We start from the raw sequence: 23,359 nt of genomic DNA, 5'->3' as shown, positions 1-23,359 counted from the left end.
TGTGCACCTCATTAATTTTACAAAATTAAATACTTTCCTTAAAGAGCGATTATTATTGTGGCAGAGAAAGGGAAACGCGTGTTTACTGGAAGGAAACGCGTGTTTACTGTTTAGCTAGCAGGACAAGAAAACCATGGTCGTTATCCAAAGTTAAGGACCCGAGGAACCTTACACCCAGTCCTTCACTGTTGTCGCTCCGGACCTTTTTCCGGTTGTACCTCGGACCCTGCTCTCCCCGCCCTCGGGAAATGAAAGCCTGCACACGCTGCCAGTGCATGCTGGGAGTTGGAGTCCCCTTCCTAAAGGCTGCGGGTGGCGGTGATATCAGCGGCGTAGCTGGGAGCCACCAGCACGTGGTGGGAAGGGGCGGCGCGCGCTAGCTGTCGGCTCCCGGGAGCGGCAGGAGCTGCCCGCCTTCGCGCCTCCAGTCGTGTTGCCCTCCCGACATGCCCGAGGAGGCGGGCTTCCCGCCGGCCAAGAGATTCCGGCCGGGCGCCGGGCCTCTGAGGCGTGCCGGGTCTTGCCCTCCCGGGCGGCGAATGGTAATGCTGCTGACCGCGGGCGGCGGCGGCGGAGGAGGAGGCCGGAGGCAGCAGCCGCCCCTGGCCCAGCCCTCGACCAGCCCCTACCCTGAGGCCGTGGAGCTGCAGCGCCGGAGTCTGCCCATCTTCCAGGCGCGAGGGCAGTTGTTGGCCCAGCTGCGAAACCTGGACAGCGCTGTCCTCCTCGGTGAGTGGCCGCGCCGGCACGTCCTTCGTCTCTCCCCGTTCGAGCTCCGCGAGAACAGCTTTTCGTAGGTGTTTCTCCCCGTCTTTCTCTCGTTTCTACAACAAACCTGACTTCCTTTTCTGTTCGGGGCCAGGAGAGGGGCCTCGGAGGAGTCAGACAGCCCGGTGCGAGTGACCCGCGCCTTCGGCAAAGACTCGCCTTATGTGCGGAAGGGGTAGAGGGACGCAGCGGGAACTTTGGGAGCTTAGAAGAGTGGATCTGAGCCAGTCGGGGAGGGAGGCGTTGGACGCAGAAGAGAGAGCCTGCAGCTTAAGAGACAAAGTGGAGGCGAGAGACGGTCCGGTCTGACGGAAGTAGCAGTTTCTGGCGCACGAATTAAGAGGCAGAGTTGAGGGCCGGGGACCAATTGCAAGGGGCTTTGATCCCCAACGTTTAAGTAAGAGGAGCTCCTGAAGGACCGAGAGGATGAGCCTCCAAAGAGGTGAAGGAGATCCAGGAGAGCTGATAATCTAAGAAACAGAGATGTAAGAGGAAGGGAGTGAACAGATGCAACAATGAAAATAGAGGACCAGAAAACAGGGACCCCAGAAGTGCCCACTGGATTGGATGCGAGGTATCAATTGGGGATCGAGTTGAGCGCTGTTTCGGCAGAGCTCTGGGAGCTGATTTGTCAATGGGCTGAGAAGTAGGTAGGAGGTGAGGGCACGAAGGCAGTGGAATCGGGCTTCTGTTTTGACAGAAAGGAGGGGGACCTAGAGGAACTTGCAGACATTCGTAGGTCCAGAGGGAGAACTCAGTAGAGAAGGAGGCTAAAGATGCAGAGCGGTCGAGAGACAGAGGGCGTGAGGAAGGGGGGCCCTTGGCAACAAGGGCTGGATGCAGAGCTGGCCTGGATATCCAAGAGGAGGATGGATATCCAAGAGCCTGGGGGGCTGGAGAAAGGAGGTGAGAAGAATGGGGGTGACTGCAGAAAAGCTTGCAGGGGGAAGTGGCGGGAGATCACCTTTGAGGACTTCACTTTCCTATGAAGTAGGCACGGGAGCTCTGATGAGGATGGGAGTTACAGGGTCCTTGGGGAGGATGGGGACAAAAGAAGGGCTGCAGAAACAAGAACAAGGATCAGCAGTGGTGCGGGTGCCCAGGTGCGTTTAGCCCCACGGCAAACTCAGGTCATCGTCAGCACAGTTGGGTTACTTTTACTATAGCAACGCTCAGTTTCTTGGTGTAGGAGCAAAAAAGATGGACAGGGAGACATTGACCCAGGTTTGGGTTTTGCCTGATGAACTCAGCAGGAGGAGTGTAGAATAATCAAATTCTTCGTCCATGATTCGTGTCCAGGTCAGGAAGGATGAGCAGTCAGAGGGGAGAAAATGGAAGAACCATGGGACTGTGGGACTCTGTGAGGTCAGGGAGGGGTACTGGTAGCCGTGGGGGAGGGATGCACAGGTCTGCAGTTCTTTGTTCTGACTGGGCACTGGGAAGGGAACACAGGAGGGTAGAAAATAAGGTTGGGTGCTTACTGTATGCAGATGCTGAAGTACATGGAAGAGACGGACAGGCCATCTCTGCCCCCCAAGGCCCTCTGATATTGGAGGGGGACAGAAACGTTTACACGCTTTCACACAGTGTAGGGGGATCAGTGATAGACGAGATGAACAAGGCTCTAAGGAACACAGAGGAGGCGGCGTAGCCCCTGGGGAGAGAGCTTGAGGTCTAACTCATCTTGTACAGTTTGTCATGCAGGCAGCGTGGGAGCAGATATTTCATAATAGTGTGGGCAAAGGCAGAGGGTTTGAAAGGAGGCAGCTGGCTGGGGAACGGTGAGGAGTGAGCTGTGGCTGCAGTGTAGAAGCAAATGTCTCTTCATGGCAGTGCATTTACATCTCATTTATCCCTTTGAAAAGTAGGACATTTTTATATAACGTTTGTATTCCATTGTGTGTTGTTACGATACGGGTTACTGTTGCTGACCGCTTACATTGTTTCTAATTTTTGCTGTCATGAGCAAAGTTGACTAAAACTCTTTTGAAGCTGTATTTTATACACATCTTTATTTCCTTAGAATCAATTCCTGCAAGTGAAATTGTGGGTCAGAGGGTACAACATTTTAAAGATTTTCCTAGTATCATGTGGTCCTCCAAGAATCAATCCCAATTAACACTGCTAGCAGTACATGTGGGTACACATTTTCCCATGGCTTTATCAGCTTAGAGTATTTTCTTATCTTTTCCTTCTGACTTTGATCTGTTTTGTGAAGTATGTTTCAGTTTTCAATTTTTTTAAATTTTGATGTCGACCATTTTTTAAAAAATTTTGATGTGGACCATTTTTTTTTTTTTTTTTTTTAGGCTGCATTGGGTCTTCCTTGAGGTGCTCGGGCTTCTCATTGCGGTGACTTCTCTTGCGGAGCATGGGCTGTAGGCGCGTGGGTGTCAGTAGTTGTGGCGTGCAGGCTCAGTAGTTGTGGCTCGTGAGCTCTGGGGCACATCAATTTGCATTTAAATGAGACTTTTTTGTTTCCTAGGGGAAACCGGCTCTGGGAAGACAACGCAGATCCCTCAGTACCTATATGAAGGGGGGATTGGCCGCCAGGCCATCATTGCCGTGACCCAGCCTCGTCGAGTGGCTGCTATCTCTCTGGCTACCAGAGTGTCAGACGAGAAGAGAACCGAACTCGGAAAGCTGGTACCTAACTTCCTTCCTTACTGACAGTTCTTGGTCCCCTAACCCCCACTCCCGACCCCCTGACTTTTATTTTTCTTAACAAGGCTACTTATACATCTCAAGCTTCTTTCTTGCCACAATTGTTTCGGTCTCTCTCAGAGTTCTTTACCAGTTCCTAAGAGATCAGAGGGTCTGTCAGTCCCACCTGCTTTGCTTTCAGAATCTGTTGGCAACTTGGATAAATTAGCTGTTTTTTTCCTGAGCACGTTTAAGGCTTCAGTAACATCTGCTAAGTCTTTTATCTACATATCTTTCTACAAACTTGTAAGCATTTTTCTAGTATATAGGTGGGTATTGAGAATGAGTACCAGAACTGTGTATAAGTCACATTTATCCGTGTTTGTGTGTGTGTCTACCCATTTGACTTAAAAACATCTTGGACGTCTTTTAATATGTGTACATAGCTTCACTTGAAACTATGAAATAGCTGGGAGGAGGAGGCTACTTTTAAATTCATTGTAGTGTTTATCACCATTGCAGTTGAAGGCGTGTGTCCATTGCCCTGGTCGGAGTTGGTCCTGTTCGCTGCAATAGTACCAGTGCCTGGCACCATGCTGGATACACTGGGTGCTGAACACGTGTTTGCTGAGTGAACGAGTGGTGTCTCCACACAGGTTGGCTACACGGTGCGCTTCGACGATGTCACCTCGGAGGACACCAAGATCAAGTTCCTGACGGATGGCATGCTTCTGCGCGAGGCCATTTCAGACTCCCTGCTTCGGAAGTACAGCTGCGTCATTTTGGATGAAGCCCATGAGCGGACTATCCACACGGATGTGCTCTTTGGGGTGGTGAAAGCTGCCCAGAAGAGGCGAAAGGAGCTGGGGAAGCTGCCTCTCAAAGTAGGTGCAGCCTGTGCTGCTGAGGGACCCAGGGCAGTGGGCATGGGGGGTGCGGGCCTCCTCGGCGGCCTTCAGGGCTCAGCGGGGGCACAAAAAGGCTGGTCTGAGCTTGTCCTCATCCTCCACCCCTGTCTCGCACACAGGTGATTGTGATGTCGGCCACGATGGACGTGGACCTGTTCTCCCAGTATTTCAGCGGAGCCCCCGTCCTCTACCTGGAGGGCCGGCAGCACCCGATCCAGATTTTCTATACCAAGCAGCCCCAGCACGATTACCTGCATGCAGCGCTGGTCTCCGTCTTCCAGATCCACCAGGTAGGCACTGGGGTACAGATTCCTGGGAAGGCCTGTTTGACCTCGAGCATTCAGCCTTGAAAAGAAAAACTGCCGAACGAAACCATTTTGTGAGCTGTGTCCCGAAGTTGAATATGGAGTTCGTTTGCCATGTCCACGTTTTTATCCTTTTTCTCAGTGTCTTTTTTTTCTCTAAAAAAAGTAATTCAACCCTGACCAGCATCTTTCCTCAGCTGAGCCAGAAAACGTCCATATGTTAAAGCAGTGGCTTGTGGGCATATTTTGATTGGAACCCGCAGTAAGATACACATTTTATATTGCAACCCAGGACACAATGTGTAGAACTGAAGTGAGTCTTAGGAAACAACAGTCTCCTTTTACTACATGTGAAATCCTCTGGAATTTTCTGTCTCATTGAAAAAAAAAAAAGTTGGTGTATTAACCAATAATGGGTTGCAATTTAGAGTTTTCTTTTTTAAAAAAACAAAAAACTGTACAGAGAAACATTTCAAAATTTTTTTTCATTTTATTAAACGTTTACTTAAAATTTCGAGTGATTAAGTCTCATTTTCTGGTTTAATTTGTATAAAATCGACTGTTTTTATCTTTCCATTAACTTTCTGAAAAAAATCTAGAAGCCAACTTTTGAATGCTAATTTTTATTTTAAGCTCAGTGATGGGTGTATAGTTTAAAGTTTAAAAAGTCAAGTACTTAGTTCTAAAAAGCTCATAAAAAAACAGGAGCTGCTTTCACTTTCCCAGCCCAGATCCTGCTCTTGAAGGTACACCTTCAATTTCTTAACTGTTTCCCTTGGATGTTACTTTCCTATTTCTGAAACATCCTCTCAAAATGATTATATCAGGATGTCTTTTTTTTTTTTAATTCATTAATTTATTTTTGGCTGCGTTGGGGCTCTGTTGCTGTGCGCGGTCTTTCTCTAGTTGCAGCGAGTGGGGGCTACTCTTCCTTGCGGTGCGCGGGCTTATTGCAGTGACTTCTCTTGTTGCGGAGCACAGGCTCTAGGCGCGTGGGCTTCAGTAGTTGTGGCACACGGGCTTCAGTAGTTGTGTCTCGCAAGCTCTAGAGCACAGGCTCGGTAGCTGTGGTGCACGGGCTTAGTTGCTCCGCGGCATGTGGGATCTTCCCGGACCAGGGCTCCAACCCTTGTTCCCTGCATTGGCAGGCGGATTCTTAACCACTGCACCACCAGGGAAGCCCCTGGATGTCTTTTTAAATCAAGTATCAGTCTTTACAATATTACGACCCTACATTCTGCACCATCGCAGTGCCTTGTTCCTTATTCCACACAGTCGTACAAGTTTTCTATGTACGTACAGCCAATTTTTCCCCAAGGGTTCTAATATCTATCTCGTGCCAATCATGAATATTTTTTATGTGTTGAAACACAGTCCACTTTTTCCCAGGTCCTTTATTTATGCTGCTTTTCTGCTCCAAACAGGTTGCTCTCCTAGGCCTCCGCACAGCTGTCCTCTTGTCTCTTGCCTCTGTCATCCTCCTGTGTTGAACCCCACGACAGCACCCCGTGTCTGCCCACCCTCCTGGCCGCATCGGGTGGAGGAGGGGACTTGGGGGTTCAACCACACTGTACTCAGACTTCCAGCTGACACTTGGGTCCTCGTGCCGGCACAAGCCCCCGAGGCTCGCTGTGAGCCCGAGCCTTTGCGGCGTCTCCAGGGAAGTGGGCGCAGCACTTTCCCAGCACCACGTCTGCGCTTCCCCGTCGGGACTCTCGCTGCCCGGCCAGGCCCCTCACTCCCGCCCCGTCTCTTCGTCTTTCAAAAATGGGTTGAAACCCTGTCTTCCTGGGCTTATACCTTCACCGTCATTTTGATAGTATTTGGAGAAGGTCAGTCTGCCTTGTTTAGCTACTAAAAGCAAACTTGAGATGAGGATTTTTCATGAATAGTGGCTGCAGTGCCCTGAGGTTACATGGTGGCTTTGATGAGTCCTCCCCTTGATGAAGCTTTGACTGTTGTAGATTTTATCCTGGGAATTCCCTGGCAGTCCAGTGGTTAGGACTCGGTGCTTTTTACTACCGGGACCTGGGCTTCAATCCCTGGTCAGGGAACTAAGATCCTACAAGCCACGCCACCAAAAAAAAAAAAAAAAAAAAAAAAAAGATTTTATCCTTTCTGCGTGTGTGCACCTCTGAATATTTGTCCTATTAATACCAGGCTAAAAAACTACATGCACATAGATATATGTATTCATATATATATATATATACACATATATATACACACACACATACACACGCACAACATATAGATAATTGTTAAACATTTTTCTGTTATTTTGGCAAACAAGTACTCTACAACTTAATGTATCTGAAAAGACGTCAGAGAAAGATTGGATCACTGAGTATGCAGTTAACACTTACATGTTCTTCCCTTTTGCGAGGTGAAGGATCCAGTTAAGCCTGGGATCTCAATCCCTTGTCCAAGTTCAGCGTGCTTTGGGGCTTTATGAAAGTACATTCGATGGCCTCATTCAATTAGGGCTCCTTTTCCAGCATGAGTGCTTCCGGCCATTTCCATGGATCAGGATTTCCCCCGAGTTGTCTCTTGTCAGCTTCATCTTTCAAGATGATTATGAAAGGAAGGCAGCTTCATGCAGATTTTATTTGCCTGCAGGATTGTGCTTTTCATGGCATTGTTCTATCTGGCGATCTTTCATCAAAATCTCCTTAATTCGATTTGAAACATAGCTGGCTAACTCGAGTAAGTTGCAGATGTGCATTCTCGGTGTGGGCTTTCTCCCGGGGGGACACCGGTGTTTAGGCTCATTTATGTCTCCAGAGTTAAGAAAAATAACTGGGAAAGTTCATCAGTGACCCTTGTTCTGTGCGACCTGTGCTTCTATCAAGGCCTAGTAATCCCACTCTGCCTTTTCTGTAGGAAGCCCCCCCCTCTCAGGACATCCTGGTGTTCCTCACTGGGCAGGAGGAGATCGAAGCCATGAGCAAGACCTGCCGGGACATTGCCAAACACCTCCCAGACGGCTGCCCCTCCATGCTGGTGCTACCGCTCTATGCCTCCCTGCCCTACGCCCAGCAGCTGCGTGTCTTCCAGGGGGCCCCAAAGGTGAGTGCACCCCTTCTCCTGCCCAACCCCATCCCTGGGTACCCAGACGGATGCACCAGTGGGGCCTGTGCTCCTGTCCGCAGGCTCCAGATAAGGCGTCTGGGACAGGATGCGCAGGGACCACACACATGCACTGGAAAGACACAGGAGGGTAATGCGGGGCTGCAGACACGGCTCTTCCGTGGTCAGCACAGGGAGACAGCTGTCCGGGGGTGAGGGAGAGGCAAAGGCAGAAGCCAGAGGCTCAGTGAGTGACTCTCCCCAGGCCCACCGTTAGCAGAGCATGTGTCCAAAATACGTTTCTTGGGTGCCCACGCTGTGCCAGGCACTGTGCTAGCACTTGACACACACTGTCTCTCATCCTCCCGAGAACCACAAGGTGGGTCACCGTCCCAGTTCCGAGGCCCCGAGGGGTGAAGTGACAGTTGCCCGAGGGGCACAGGAGGTGGCTGGCAGGGCCAGGACTCCAGCCCACATCTACCTGCTTCTGAATCTTGTGCCTCTCCCACCACATCTCATCGCCTCAAAATCAACTTCTAAGGCTGAAACATTCCCCACACCCCGCCCCGCCCTGCCCTGCCCCATTTAATGACCAGCCGTCAATATTAATGACTGTCATAATAAAAATGTCATCTCTTCTCGATCATGAGTGAGTTGTGACACTTCACGGTGAGGAATGTGTTTTAAAACTTCTGAATCATGTGTGTGTCATATGGCTCTTTGGTTTTCTTCCTCCTTTTAGGGCTGTCGCAAAGTGATCATTTCAACCAACATCGCTGAAACCTCCATAACCATTACGGGAATAAAATATGTAGTTGACACGGGCATGGTTAAAGCAAAGAAGTATAACCCCGGTGAGAATCTGTGGTTCCTGAATGTCTCTCCTCTGTATAGTGAGCAGCCTGTGTCCCACAGGTTCCCCCAGACGATCGTCTCATGTCCGTAACTACCTGAGATTCAGGTGGCAGGCACCGCAGTCCAGCAGTCAGGGCCAGAAAGGCACGTGAGGCAGGAAAGAAGAGCCCAGATGTGGCAAACTTGGGAACAGATGGTCAGAGCCCTGGGCAGAGGGCATGAAACCCCGTCAGAAGGTAGGCGAGAATGATGGCTCTCAGGCCAGGGACAGCCTGATACCACATCAGAGGCTTCCTCGGAAATGACACCTGAGCAAGGCTGGTTTGACCTCCAGTCTCCCAGGAAGGAAGCAGACCCCCCAGGCTGGGACGAGGCACTAGCCGTTTCCTGAGTGTGTGCGGTGGGCAGCTTGCTGGAAGTCATTTTTATTCAGGTCTGTTTTCTACTTTGCTTTACTCCACAGAGGATTTGAGGCAGCTGAAATTATGGCTCCCGAACATTTAATTGAAATGCACTGCTAAGCCTTCAAGGGTGCTGTCATTCATGTGTGTCTCTGGGGACCACGTATGTGAAAGGGCTTGGTTCTACAGTGCCTGGCACAAAATACACCTTTATAAGAAAATCGGTCTCATTCACTCCTAGGCATAACAGCACTACATTTTCTCTCTTTTATAATAGAGCAGGAGGGAGGATGCAACACACAGGGGACTGGAGGCATTTCATTTTGGGGTCATCGTTTATGTGAGACCAACCATCCTGGTTTGCTGGAAACTGTCTCAGTTTTAGCACCGAGAGTCCCAAGTCCTGGGAGACCCCCTCAGTCCTAGGCAAACGGGGTTATTGTCACCTGTGATCGAAGCCAAGGCCTCTGAAATCTACCCTCCTGGGTCCCTGCCCCAAGCACGAGGTCCTTCTGATGTTTTAGTCACAGATTTCACACGGTGTTGACAGCAAAGGCCTTGTTTCACCACAGACCAATCTGGTTTTGTGCTTTCTGACGTAGGCTGGAGTTTTTCTGGACTCATGTGTCACAGAAAGGATCCCTGGTGTTCTGAGCAATGCTTCTCGTTGTCCACGTTGTAGGGTTTGTTCATGTGATGAGCAAAGCACTCATATGGGCCATTCTCCCACCAGACAGTGGCCTGGAGGTGTTAGCTGTGCAGCGGGTGTCAAAGACCCAGGCCTGGCAGCGCACAGGACGGGCTGGCAGAGAGGACAGTGGTATCTGTTACCGGCTCTACACGGAGGATGAGTTTGAGAAGTTTGAGAAGATGACGGTGCCAGAGATCCAAAGGTAGGCCCAAGGGGCTCCCACACCTGCCCTCTGTCCCGAGGCTCCCGTCCCTGTGGCCCGTATCCTCCAACTGACTCTCCTTGGTGGGCGGCTCTTGCCTTGCTGGCTGGGGGGTCAGGAACACCTGCGCGAACCACCTGCGTCTCTCACACTTGCAGGTGTAACCTGGCCAGCGTGATGCTGCAGCTCCTCGCAATGAAAGTCCCAAACGTGCTCACCTTTGACTTCATGTCCAAACCATCTCCAGGTAAGTGGGGTATTTGGGAAGGGGTACAAAATGGACAGGAACAACCAGTGGACTCCAGAAAAAAAACCAACCAGGTCTTCCAGCGGTCTCCTTTTGTTTAGCGTAGTTTGGTGGCTAACAACCTTAGCTCGCAGAGAAGAAACTCAGAGGCACGAAAGGAAAGACGCGGTGCTGTCAGCACTGTCGCGGTGCAGCATCGGCGGCTTCACGTAGGCATCACGAGCGGGTTCCGAGACCACGGGAACCAGTGAAGGCGGTCAAGGGGGTCCACAGGATACTGCAAACCTAACGAAATCGTACTTTTGCCAGCAAAAGCACTGAAAAGATTAAGCTTCTTTGCTTTTGACTGGAATTTGATGGGTCCCTGCCCTTCGCTGATAATCTCTCCATGGTGGAAGAAAAAATAATTGGGAGTTTTAATGATGGTAGCTTAGTACTGGGCATCTCTTCAACGTATACCATTTTCTTTTTTTTCTTCTCTCTCCTTTTTTTAAAGTGAAGAGCGCAGCTGGTTAAAAAAGTATAAACAGTCGATGGGTATACAGGGCCCCTCCGTGATCTCAGTTTCCCTCCTCCACAGCAACCACTGTGAACACTTCCCCGTGTCTTCCAGAGAAAATCTTTGCAAGTACATGTAGTCTTTTATTTATTTATTTATTTATTTATCATATGAATTTTATTTCATCAGTCCTTGGACACGTATATTCCATCCTCCTCCCAGACTGGGGTGCCTGCAGAAAGGGTTGTGATCTGGCGTCTCCAGCCCCAGGTGCAACAGCACTTATGGGCCTTTCACGCAGCTTTCCATCACATCTTCCAGAAACAGGCCACGAGCAAAGGCACTAGCCTTCAAGACTGGGATCAACTTTGCTTTTTTTTGGCTGCACGGCTTGCAGAATCTTATTTCCCTGACCAGGGATCGAACCCCGGCCCTCCGCAGTGAGAGCGTGGAGTCCTAACCACTGGACCGCCAGGGAATTCCATATAGTCTCTTTTTAAAACACAAATAGCAACACACGTTGTGCACTGTTCTACACTTTTTTTTCTTTCACTTGCTAAATCTCTACATACAAACGAGGCACGTTCCTGTCAGGTGGAAATATCGAAGCCACACCTGTGCGTCCGTTACCAGGGCTGCAAAGCCTCCGGAGGCTGCTGCACTCCCCACCTTAAGTTAACTACCTCCCAGGTTTTGTCCGTGAATCCCTTGCTTCTCTTGAATATTTTATTCCATGCACGTGCATTGTTTCGATTGGCATGTTTATGCCTCACTTTCCCAGTGACCTTCCCTTTTCGTTCATCGTGTTTTATAAAGTTTATGTGTGATGCATTTTCATTACTAAATACTGTTTTAGTCTATGAATAAACCAAAATGCATTTATCCTTCTCCTACCGATAGACATTGGCACATTGCTTTTTCTTTTTTTTTTTTGTCCCACCACCACTACCCCCTGCCACTTTCCCCCTTTGGTGTCCATACGTTTGTTCTCTACATCTATGTCTCTATTTCTGCCCTGCAGACCAGTTCATCTGTACCATTTTTCTAGATTCCACATATATGTGTTAATATACGATATTTGTTTTTCTCTTTCTGATTTACCTCACTCTGTATGACAGTCTCTAGGTCCATCCACGTCTCTGCAAATGACCCAATTTCATTCCTTTTTATGGCTGAGTAATATTCCATTGTATATATGTACCACATCTTCTTTATCCATTCATCTGGCGATGGGTGTTTAGGTTGCTTCCATGTCCTGGCTATTGTAAATAGAGCTGCAGTGAACATTGAGGTGCATGTGTCTTTTTGAATTATGGTTTTCTCTGGGTATATGCCCAGGAGTGGGATTGCTGGGTCATATGGTAGTTCTATTTTTAGTGTTTTAAGGAACCTCCATACTGTTCTCCATAGTGGCTGTATCAGTTTACATTCCCACCAACAGTGCAAGAGGGTTCCCTTCTTTCCACACCCTCTTCAGCATTTGTTGTTGTTTTTGTTGTTGTTCAGCATCTGTTGTAGATTTTCTGATGATGCCCATTCTAACTGGTGTGAGGTGATACCTCATTGTAGTTTTGATTTGCATTTCTCTAATAATTACTGATGTTGAGCAGCTTTTCCTGTGCCTCTTGGCCATCTGTATGTTTTCTTTGGAAAAATGTCTATTTAGGTCTTCTGCCCATTTTTTTATTAGGTTGTTTGTTTTTTTAATATTGAGCTTCATGAGCTGTTTATATATTTTGGAGATGAATCCTTTGTCTGTTGTTTCATTTGCAAATAGTTGCTCCCATTCTGAGGGTTGTCTCTTTGCCTTGTTTATATTTTCCTTTGCTGTGCAAAAGCTTTTAAGTGTCATTACATCCCTTTTGTTTTTTATTTCCATTACTGTAGGAGGCGGGTCAAAAAAGATCTTGCTGTGATGTTTTCCTCTAAGAGTTTTATAGTGTCTGGTCTTACATTTAGGTCTTTAATCCATTTTGAGTTTATTTTTGTGTATGGTGTTAGGGAGTGTTCTAATTTCATTCTTTACTTGTAGCTGTCCATTTTTTCCAGCACATTTATTGAAGAGACTGTCTTTTCTCCATTGTATATCCTTGCCTCCTTTGTCATAGATTAGTTGACCATAGGTGTGTGGTACATTGCTTTTTTCACTTAATGTATTTTACAGGTCATTTCCCCTCTGTGTAGATATTCATTGCATTCTTTTTTTTTTTTTTTTTTTTTTTTTTTTTTTTTTTGCGGTACGCGGGTCTCTCACTGTCGTGGCCTCTCCCATTGCGGAGCACAGGCTCCGGACGCACAGGCCCAGCAGCCATGGCTCACGGGCCAAGTTGCTCCGCGGCATGTGGGATCCCCCCGGACCAGGGCACGAACCCGTGTCTCCTGCATCGGCAGGCGGACCCTCAACCACTGCGCCACCAGGGAAGCCCTCATTGCATTCTTATAAATGCATCTTTATTCTTTAATAGGCAATGCATTTTCATGGCTCAAATTTCAAAAGAATAAGATAGTAAATAGTATCCTTCTCACCAGGGGCCTCTGAGGCACCTGGTCCTGGTATTTCCATTGTTGTGTGTGTGCATCTGGAGATGCAGGTCCCTGTACAATGTCCGAGTATATCTGGGGGTGAAATTCATAAGTATAACTTTGCTGGCTTTCAGATTTACACACATATCGCCAAGTTGCAGGCCACTATTTAAAGAGAATGGATCCGAAGACGATGCTGTCCTTAACAGCTTTGAAAAGCACCTCATGGGGACAGTGTGGTAATGGCCTTTGCTGTGGTTTGACGTAGGCTTCTCAGAAGTGCCCTGAAGTAATGAACTAGCTGCAGCTTCGTCCTGTTTTGAATGCTCGACTCCTTTTTATGTCTTTCTTTAGATCACGTTCAGGCAGCCATCGCCCAGCTGGAGCTGTTGGGTGCCCTTGAAAACAAGGACGGCCAGCTCACCCTGACTCCAATAGGAAGAAAGATGGCGGCTTTCCCGTTAGAACCCAAATTTGCCAAAGTAAATGATATCCTCTCCTCAGTCCCCTTTCTGTGTGTTACGGGTCAGCCATCCCAGAGGAGACTCCTTAACCCAGTGCTTCTAGATTAATCTTCACTTTTTCTCTTAAATCATTATGAATGCCTACTTTGTGCCTAACTCTGACTTACGCTCAGTGTGGGATTCAAGCCATATTAAGTCATGAGCCCTCCCCACGTGGAGTCATGCAGGGAAGGCAGCCCTCTGTTTTACAGAAAGTAAAATAATATAACAACGTAGTCATGGTTTTAGAAACACCTGCCCCTTAATGCCTTACAAGGGAAGCTGTAAAAGCAATATATGGAAATACTTTATTCAGAAGCCAGGAGAAAACTAGGCTTACACAGTTTTTAATTGTGATTTGCAGACCATCCTCCTGTCCCCCAAATTCCACTGCACGGAGGAGATCCTGACCGTCATCTCCCTGCTGTCAGTGGACAGCGTTCTCTACAACCCCCCCTCCCGGCGGGATGAAGTACAGGCTGTGCGGAAGAAGTTCATATCCAGCGAGGGCGACCACCTCACCCTGCTTAACATCTACCGGGCCTCCAAGAACACAGGCGGAAACAAGGTGGGCCTTGTCTTGTTCCTCTTCTCAAACGATGCCTCCTTTTGGGCCTGTGAATGGCAGGTGTCATTTCAGAAATGTCTGTGCACAGGGAGGTTACCAGGGAAGCCATGACTCCCGTCTTTCCTTCTGCTTATGTTTAACTCATACCTAACGTTGGCAAGTTCGTTAAGAATTTGTTGACCCAGTTTCTTAGCTACAAAATGATTTGTTTCCCCAGCTGCCCCTAACTTTCTTCATAGCAGATTTTGCTTGTATTTCAGTTCCCTCGACCAAGATGGAAAATGGCAGTATTTTCTTTCACTTATCAATAAAATAAAATAGAATAAAATCAGTCATTGTAGGGAGTTCCCTGGTGGCCTAGTGGTTAGGATTCCGGGCTCTCACTGCCATGGCCCAGGTTCAATCCTTCGTCAGGGAACTGAGATCCATCCCGCAAGCTGGGTGGCATGGCCCACCAAAAAAAAAAAAAAAAAAAAAATCAGTAATTGTGCTATAGCATGCATGCTTTATCTGTGCTTTAATACAAAAAAAACACAAAAAAATAGCCACCACCCAGTTTTAGTAGTTGTAAACATTTTGCTGTATTTGCCTCAATTTATTTTTATGGAAATAAAATGCTGTGGACACAACAAGAGCCCTGAGCTGCCCCTTCTGCAGTCCTTCCTCCCTTCTGTAACCCCTGTCAAGTCTGTCTGGATCCTGGTGGGCAACAACGTGCTTTTACTTTGTATCCGCAGGCATTGTATGCTATAAATGCTTCTTCACGCTACCTTTTTGCAACTTGTTTCCGTCTCCTCACCTGCAGTGCCCATCCTGTCCAGGTGTCTTGTGCACAAGGCGGAGAGTTGCTCTGGGGTCGACACCCAGGAATGGACCTGTCGGTCTTAGGGCAGCTGCATCAAGCTTTCCCAGCTGGCATGTGTGACCACAGAGCTGTCAACACCTCTTTATCCTCCCCGGAGGAGTGTAGAGGAGTTTCCATTTCCACCAGCCTCTCCAGCTCTTAGTTGAAATGACTTTTCATTTTTGCCACGTTGAGGGGTGTGAAGTAGTATCTAAGTTATTTGCAACTGCACTGCCTTGATTCCTCAAGAGACCGAGAACCTTTGCTTAAGTTTATTGTCATTTGTAGTTACTCTTCTGTGAGTGGTCCATCCATATCCTTTGTCGTTTTTCTACTGCAGTACTGGTCATTTTCTCACTGATTCGTAGGAGTTCATTGATTTATTTATTTTTTAATATATTCTGGAGGTAATAATTCTTTACTGGGTGTAGTGATGCAGATATCCCAGTCATTAGCTTCTTTCATCATGACTTGACCTACGGAATTTTTTGGTTTTACTTTAGTTTAAATTTTTACTGTTTTCCTTTATGGTTCATGCTTTTGGCTATAAAGATATTTTCCTGTATTTATTTTTGGCAACTGAAGTTTTCTGTCTGAATTAGAACAGTGTTCTAAAAATTATGCTGGGACTTCCCTGGCAGTCCAGCGGTTAAGACTCCGTGTTTCCACTGCAGGGGGCACGGGTTCGATTCCTGGTCGGGGAGCTAAGATCCCGCATGCCGTGTGGCGCGGCCCAAAATTTTTTTTTAATTAAAAATAAAAATTGTGCTATGTTTTTTTTTCTTAATAGAAATGAGAGGACTGTGCTATCTCTTTTTTCTCCTATTCAGGATTGGTGCAAAGAGAATTTTGTACACAGCAAGAATATGATGCTGGTAGCTGAAGTCAGATCACAGCTGAGGGATATCTGCCTAAAGGTATTCTTCCTGGTGTTCTCTGGGGGGGCTAAGCTGTCACTTTTTTCTAGGTGAAAAATTTCAGATTGCTTATTGCAAGTGATTGCAAAAAAACCCTCTCATTGTAGGAAAATTTTTAAATAAGGAAGAAAGTAAAATTTACCCACAGCTCCATCTCTCACCAGTTTGATCTGTTTCTTCATAGCCCTGTTTTTAAATGAATTTTTTACATCATTAGTTACATTGTATATATAATTTATATTCAGCTTTTATAAACTTTAAAAGTGTTTTCCAATGTTATTAGAATTCTTCCTAAGGTTTGTTTTTTTAGTGGAAATATCTTTGTTATTTTTTTTTCAGATTAGGAAAGCCGTGCATAATTGTTATTAATTGATACAGTGCAGAAAATAGTGATATATAATGCAGAAAGTGTAAAAGTCTCCTTAATCCTGCCCCTCCAAAGATAAATAATAGTCTGGTATAGATCCTTCTAGAATTTTTTCCTGTGTATGTATGTTTTTGTATATGTGTATGTATACACATATATATGGATACATATATAAAATTTTCTTTCTTTTCTTTATTTTAATAGATTTTTATTGGTATATAATTGCTTCACAATAATGTGTTAGGTTCTGTTGTACAACAAAGTGAATCGGCCATATGCATACATATATCCCCATATCCCCTCCCTCTTGAGCCTCCCTCCCATCCTCTCTATCCCACCCCTCTAGGTCAAAGCGATAAGCTGATCTCCCTGTGCTATGCTGCTGCTTCCCACTAGCTATCTATTTTACATCTGGTAGTGTATATTATGTCGATGCTACTCTAACTCGCCCCAGCTTCCCCCTCCCACCCCGTGTCCTCAAGTCCATTCTCTAGATCTACATCTTTATTCCTGCCCTGCAACTAGGTTCATCAGTACCATTTTTTTTAGATTCAATATATACACGTTAGCATACAGTATTTGTTTTTCTCTTTCTGACTTACTTCACTCTGTATGACAGACTCTAGGTCCATCCATCTCACTACAAATAACTCAATTTCATTTCTTTTATAGCTGAGTAATATTCCATTGTATATATCATACCACATCTTCTTATCCATTCATCTGTCGATGGACATTTAGGTTGGTTCTGTGTCCTGGCTATTGTAAATAGTGCTGCAATGAACATTGTGGTACATGTCTCTTTTTGAATTATGGTTTTCTCAGGGTATATGCCCAGTAGTGGGATTGCTGGGTCATATGGTAGTTCTATTTTTAGTTTTTTAAGGAAACTCCATACTGTTTTCCATAGTGGCTCTATCAATTTACATTCCCACCAACAGTGCAGAAGGGTTCCCTTTTCTCCACACCCTCTCCAGCATTTGTTGTTTGTAGATTTTCTGATGATGCCCATTCTAACTGGTGTGAGGTGATACCTCATTGTAGTTTTGATTTGCATTTCTCTAATAATTACTGATGTTGAGCATCTTTTCCTGTGCCTCTTGGCCATCTGTATGTCTTCCTTGGTGAAATGTCCATTTAGGTCTTCTGCCCTTTTTTTTTTTTTTAAATTTATCTATTTATTTATTTTTGGCTGCACTGAGTCTTCATTGCTGCACGCGGGCTTTCTCTAGTTGCTGCAAGTGGGGGCTACTCTTCGTTGTGGTACGCAGGCTTCTCATTGCAGTGGCTTGTCTTTGTTGCAGAGCACAGGCTCCTGGCACACGGGCTCAGTAGTTGTGGAACGCAGGCTCTAGAGCACAGGCTCAGTAGTTGTGGCGCAAGGGCTTAGTTGCTCCACGGCATGTGGGATCTTCCCGGACCAGGGCTCGAACCCATATCCCCTGCGTTGGCAGGTGGATTCTTAACCACTGCGCCACCAGGGAAGTCCTTCTACCCATTTTTTAATTGGATTGTTTGGTTTTTTGATATTGAGCTCCAGGAGCTGTTTGTATATTTTGGAGATTAATCCTTTGTTGTTTCATTTGCAAATATTTTCTCCCGTTCTGAGGGTTGTCTTTTTGTCTTGTTTACGGTTTCCTTTGCTGTGCAAAAGCTTTTATGTTTAATTAAGTCCCATGTGTTTATTTTTGGTTTTATTTCCGTTACTCTAGGAGGTGGGTCAAAAAAGATCTTGCTGTGGTTTATGTCAAAGAATGTTTTTCCTATCTTTTCCTCTAAGAATTTTATAGTGTCTGATATTACATTTAGGTCTTTTTCACTTGGAGTTTATTTTTGTGTATGGTGTTAGGGAGTGTTCTAATTTCGTTCTTTTACATGTAGCTATCCAGTTTTCCCAGCACCACTTACTGAAGAGGCTATCTTTTCTTCATTTTATGTTCTTGCCTCCTTTGTCTTAAATTAGGTGACTATATGTGCATGAGTTTGTCTCTGGGCTTTCTATCCTGTTCCATTGATACATATTTCTGTTTTTGTGCCAGTTCCATACTGTCTTGATTACTGTAGCTTTGTGGTATAGTTTGAAGTCAGGGAGCCTGATTCCTCCAGCTCTGTTTTTCTTTCTCAAGATTGCTTTGGCTATTCAGGGTCTTTTGCGTCTCCATACGAATTGTAAAATTTTTTGTTCTAATTCTGTGAAGAATGCCATTGGTAGTTCAATAGGGATTGCATTGAATCTATAGATTGCTTTGGGTAGTATAGTCATTTTCATGATATTGGTTCTTCCAATGCAAGAACATGGTATATTTCTCCATCTGTTTATGTCATCTTTGATTTCTTTCATCAGTGTTTTATAGTTTTCTGAGTACAAGTCTTTTCCCTCCTTAGGCAGGTTTATTCCTGGGTATTTTATTCTTTTTGTTGCGATGGTAAATGGGATTGTTTCCTTAATTCCTCTCTCTGATTTTTTGTTGTTAGTGTATAGTAATGCCAGAGATTTCTGCATTAATTTTGCGTCTTGCAACCTTACCAAATTCATTGATTAGTTCTAGTAGATTTCTGGTAGCATCTTTAGGATTTTCTATGTATAGTATCATGTCATCTGCAAACAGTGACAGTTTTACTTCTTCTTTTCCAATTTGTATTCCTTTTATTTCTTTTTCTTCTCTGATTGCCGTGGCTAGGGCTTCCAAAACTATGTTGAATAAGAGTGGCGAGAGTGGACATTCTTGTCTTATTGCTGATCTTAGTGGAAATGCTTTCAGTTTTGCACCATTGAGAATGATGCTTGCTGTGGGTTTGTCATATATGGCCTTTATTATGTTGAGGTAGGTTCCCTCTATGCCCATTTTCTGGATAGTTTTTATCATAAATGAGTGTTGAATTTTGTCAAAAGCTTTTTCTGCGTCTATTGATTTGATCATATGGTTTTTATTCCTTAATTTGTTAACGTGGTGTATCACATTGATTGATTTGCATATATTGAAGAATCCTATGGGATGAAGCAAAAGCACTTCTAAGAGGGAAGTTTATAGCAATTCAATCTCACCTCAAGAAACAAGAAAAATCCCAAATAAACAACCTAACCCTACACTTAAAACAACTAGAGAAAGGAGAACAAAGAAAACCCAAAGTCAGTAGAAGGAAAGAAATCATAACAGTCAGAGGAGAAATAAATGAAATAAAAATGAAGAAAACAATAGCAAAGATCAATAAAACTAAAAGCTGGTTCTTTGAGTAGATAAACAAAATTGATAAACCCTTAGCCAGACGCATCAAGAAAAAAAGGGAGAGGACACAAATCAATAAAATTAGAAATGAAAAAGGAGAAATCACAACTGACACCACAGAAATGCAAAGGATTACTATAAGCCAATTGAAACCGTAATTAAAAATCTTCCAACAGACAAAAGTTCAGGACCAGATGACTTCACAGGTGAATTCTGTCAAACATTTAGAGAAGAGCTAACACCAATCCTTCTCAAGCTCTTCCAAAAAATTGCAGAGGGAGAAACCCTCCCAAATTCATTCTACGAAGCCACCATCACCCTGATACCAAAACCAGAAAAAGATATCACCAAAAAAGAAAATTATAAACCAATATCACTGATGAACATAGAGGCAAAAATCCTGAACAAAATGCTAACAAACAGAATCCAACAGCACATTAAAAGGATCACACACCATGATAAAATTTTCTTTTTAAAACAAAATGTATTAACACTTTGTTTTGCAATTTGCTTTTTCCCACTTGGAGTACTTCTTGAATACTTTGTGTCTAGGCTGTCTTGCAGGGCCTGCATATGTCTATCTCGTTCTTTTTAGTGACTTCATAGCATTTCACTGTATTCACTACAGTTTATTTAGCCAAGCCCCTAATGGTGGTCATTTAGGTTGTGCTATAATGATCATCCTCTTACATAAATGTTTGTGCTCCGGTACGCATAGAATGAACTTTTAGACGGGGAATTTAGATTTTGATAGACATTGCCAAATCATCAGCCAACAAGTTTCCTATCAGCTTATATTCCCTCTTAGAGGACATAATGTTTATATATTCGATGGCTCTATGACGCACCACACTTTACCTCAAAGGTGGGGTTGTCTGTGTCCGCCTTCCCCTGTGTTGAGCACTGAGAGAGCGTCTACTTTTTGCTGCCGTGAGCAACTCTGTAGTGACTGTCTTTGTGTGTAAGGCGTCTTTTGAGAGAGCCCACGGCACGGACCATCCGCACGTCCCTAGGGGACAGTTGTCACCCTTACCCAGGCCTGTGCCTGATGCCAGCGGCCCAGCGTTAGCACTAAAGTGACTTCTTCTCATAGTAGCGTGTTGTGTTCTGCATTATACACATTTTTCCAACCCTTCTTGTACTTGAACAGCTTTCCTGCCAGACCATCCCTTGGCTTCGTGAGTTCCCTCATTTTCTGTTGACAGTAGACACGGTGCTGCTCCACCAGCGCTGATCTCAGGCGTTGCAGGCAGCCGCCCGGGTGTCGGCCTCCACCGTGGGCCCTGCACCCCGGACTGCGCTGGGGGCGCGTGGCTCCATCCGCCATGGGTGGTGGCCCAGTACTCACGTCTGGGGTCTTCTCCATGTCTCACTTCCTCCCGAACCAGATGTCCATGCCGATCCTGTCGTCACGAGGGGACACAGAGAGCATCCGCCGCTGCCTGGCACACAGCCTCTTCATGAGCACCGCCGAGCTGCAGCCCGACGGGTCCTATGCCACCACGGACACCCACCAGCCGGTGGCCATCCACCCCTCGTCCGTCCTCTTCCACTGCAAGCCGGCCTGCGTCGTGTACACGGAGCTGCTCTTCACCAACAAGTGCTACATGCGCGACCTGTGCGTTGTGGACGCCGAGTGGCTGTACGAGGCTGCCCCCGACTTCTTCAGGAGGAAGCTGAGGGCCTCCAGGAACTGAGCTGCCCGGGGCGGGAGCTCGGCCGCAGCCGGCCTCGCCGTGGACTCTCAGGCTGGCACCCGTAACGGGCAGATCACGCCCGGCCTCTGGGAGCTTGAAAGCACCTTTGTCTCAACTCCTCAGAATGAACCTCACAGACATGTAGTGACCTCGGAGACTTCAAAATGATGCTTTCAGTTCTTGCTGGGTGACTTTGGGTGACTTAGTTAACTTCTGAGCCTCAGTTTCCCTATCTGCCGAGTGGGGGTGATGATAATAATACTTACAGGGTTGGGGTCATGAGGTTTAGAGCAAATGAAAGGAAAGTACCCAGAGCTGTGCCTGCCCACGGTAAACACGCTCGGTTGGTGTTACTGCTTTTCTACATGATGTCAATCAGGTACAACAAAACCCCCTGAGTTCTCGAGCCCGAGGGGGATCGTCTGGACAGGGGACCAGAGGTCACAGAGCTGTTGACCTTGGATCTGTTTTAACTTCTATCTGCATGAAGTTTTGTAACAGAAAACAGAAGAGATTAACTTCTGTTTCAGGAGGGAGGTGCTTTTGGACCATAAACACTTGAGCCTAAGGAATGTCTCTGAGCTGAGCTTAAGGCATTTCTCCTCTGGCCCTGCGGGTGGGCGGGGGTGAGGACACAGGCAGCTTTGGCTCATCCATCACCTCACCTAGTGTTTATGTTCTTTCATCTTATTTATTTCCTGTGGTCATTTTTCCTTCTTGGGGACCTGGGGACAGCCTGGCTTTGCCACCACTCGCCCCTCTCTAGCCCTCATTTTCCACATTTGTCAGAGGGGATTAGAGGGTCTCCACAGTCTCTTCCTGTTTTCATATTTTGAGGAGGGAAAAGACACCAAAAGTCCTTCTTAGCTATTTAATTATCAAAAGCAAATAATCTTTCCCCAGAGAATGCTATGCCCTAGGAGATGCCAAGATTTAGCCCTTTTATTGTGCTTAATTGGTCAAAACACACATGTGCAGTATTTTGGTTATTCCTTTATTTAATAGAGGCCTAGGATGTTGAGGGTTCAGAGGTATTGGTAAAAGAAAATATTGTATTTTTAATAAAACGTTCATCATGCTGGTAAAAAATTGGGAGTGGGATAATTGATTATGTTCCTCAGCAAATTATATAGAGTTATTCTCTGGGGCAAGTAAAATTTAGCTTTTAATCATTTATGTACAGCTCAAGTACCTGAACCATTTCAGGAAATGTATATTTTTTCTGAGCAGGAATAAGGGATAAATAGCTTCTGTGTTTCTGTACAGAAATATATTTATCACTAACATTCTGGTAGAGTTTTCATACAGTAGTTTTTTATTGGGCTTTTTAAAAAGTTAACTTTTAATATAGCTGCTCAGGGATTAAATCAGATTGGAAAAGCCAGTCTGACTCTCCATATTACTACAAAGAAATACATGGTTGTTTACATTGAGCTTCATGGGACAGATAAGTACACTTTGAACTTTCTTAAGAAAGTTAAATGTTTCACAATGATGTTGCAATCTAACCTTGAGCTACTCTTTTCAATCCTACAATCCAGTGGTGTGCCACCTTTTTTCCAACCTGTGAAATCCATATCTAGGTGAATCACTAGCTCCCTTGAGCAGCTTCATGTAAATAGATGCACTCCAAGCAGATCACATGCCTCAGATGTTTGTCTTCTGCTTCTAGTAATCATGGAGTGTGAAACCTCCAGAGCAGCATAGATCTAAGAACTGCCAACACCCAGTTCTTGGTAAAAACCTTTGGTAAAGAGATGCCAGAATGGAGATAAGTTTTTGCTCTGTGGATAAGACTGATTATGTACTGTGATGCATAAATCCATTTAATCCAGCTGTCAAGAAATGCTTAGAACTGTGGCCGTGCATCTAAAATACCATTTCTTGTGCATAGAAGGAAACACTGCACCTGTGGGGAAGCAAGAATTTTATTATATTTTATTTGATTAGAATATTATAACTTGCAGCAAAAAAAAAACCTAGTTGGTTCAGGTTTATGTTGTATTTTGAGAGTCTGTTCTTGTTCAAACAGAGATAGCTCTAAAGAAGCACTGGCTCTTGTATATAATGCTCAAATTTGCACATGACTATCAAATCCATTAAAAGTAATCTTGTACCTGTGTGA

The 23,359-nt window shown here is 45.6% G+C and overlaps 1 protein-coding gene across 2 annotated transcripts; it reads left to right on the top strand.

Annotated features, from left to right (window-relative positions):
* Positions 1-275: 275 nt before the first annotated feature.
* On the top strand, positions 276-23,355 carry DHX33 (DEAH-box helicase 33). Of its 2 annotated transcripts, none has more exons than XM_059046715.2 (12): positions 276-729; positions 3,254-3,414; positions 4,068-4,295; positions 4,439-4,609; positions 7,508-7,693; positions 8,436-8,547; positions 9,683-9,842; positions 10,001-10,089; positions 13,466-13,593; positions 13,979-14,182; positions 15,857-15,943; positions 20,926-23,355. In XM_059046715.2, the coding sequence occupies exons 1-12, from the start codon at positions 447-449 to the stop codon at positions 21,232-21,234; spliced, it is 2,118 nt and encodes a 705-aa protein (XP_058902698.1). In that variant the 5' UTR covers positions 276-446; the 3' UTR covers positions 21,235-23,355. The 2 variants fall into 2 exon arrangements, with proteins under 2 accessions (XP_058902698.1, XP_066876884.1); XM_067020783.1 differs by lacking the exon at positions 276-729 and adding an exon at positions 995-1,342.
* Positions 23,356-23,359: the final 4 nt, after the last annotated feature.

The sequence above is a fragment of the Kogia breviceps genome, chromosome 19 (assembly GCF_026419965.1).
Source record: "Kogia breviceps isolate mKogBre1 chromosome 19, mKogBre1 haplotype 1, whole genome shotgun sequence".
Taxonomy (NCBI): domain Eukaryota; kingdom Metazoa; phylum Chordata; class Mammalia; order Artiodactyla; family Physeteridae; genus Kogia; species Kogia breviceps.
Note: the sequence above shows the minus strand (reverse complement) of the source record. Positions and strands in the feature narration are given on the sequence as shown.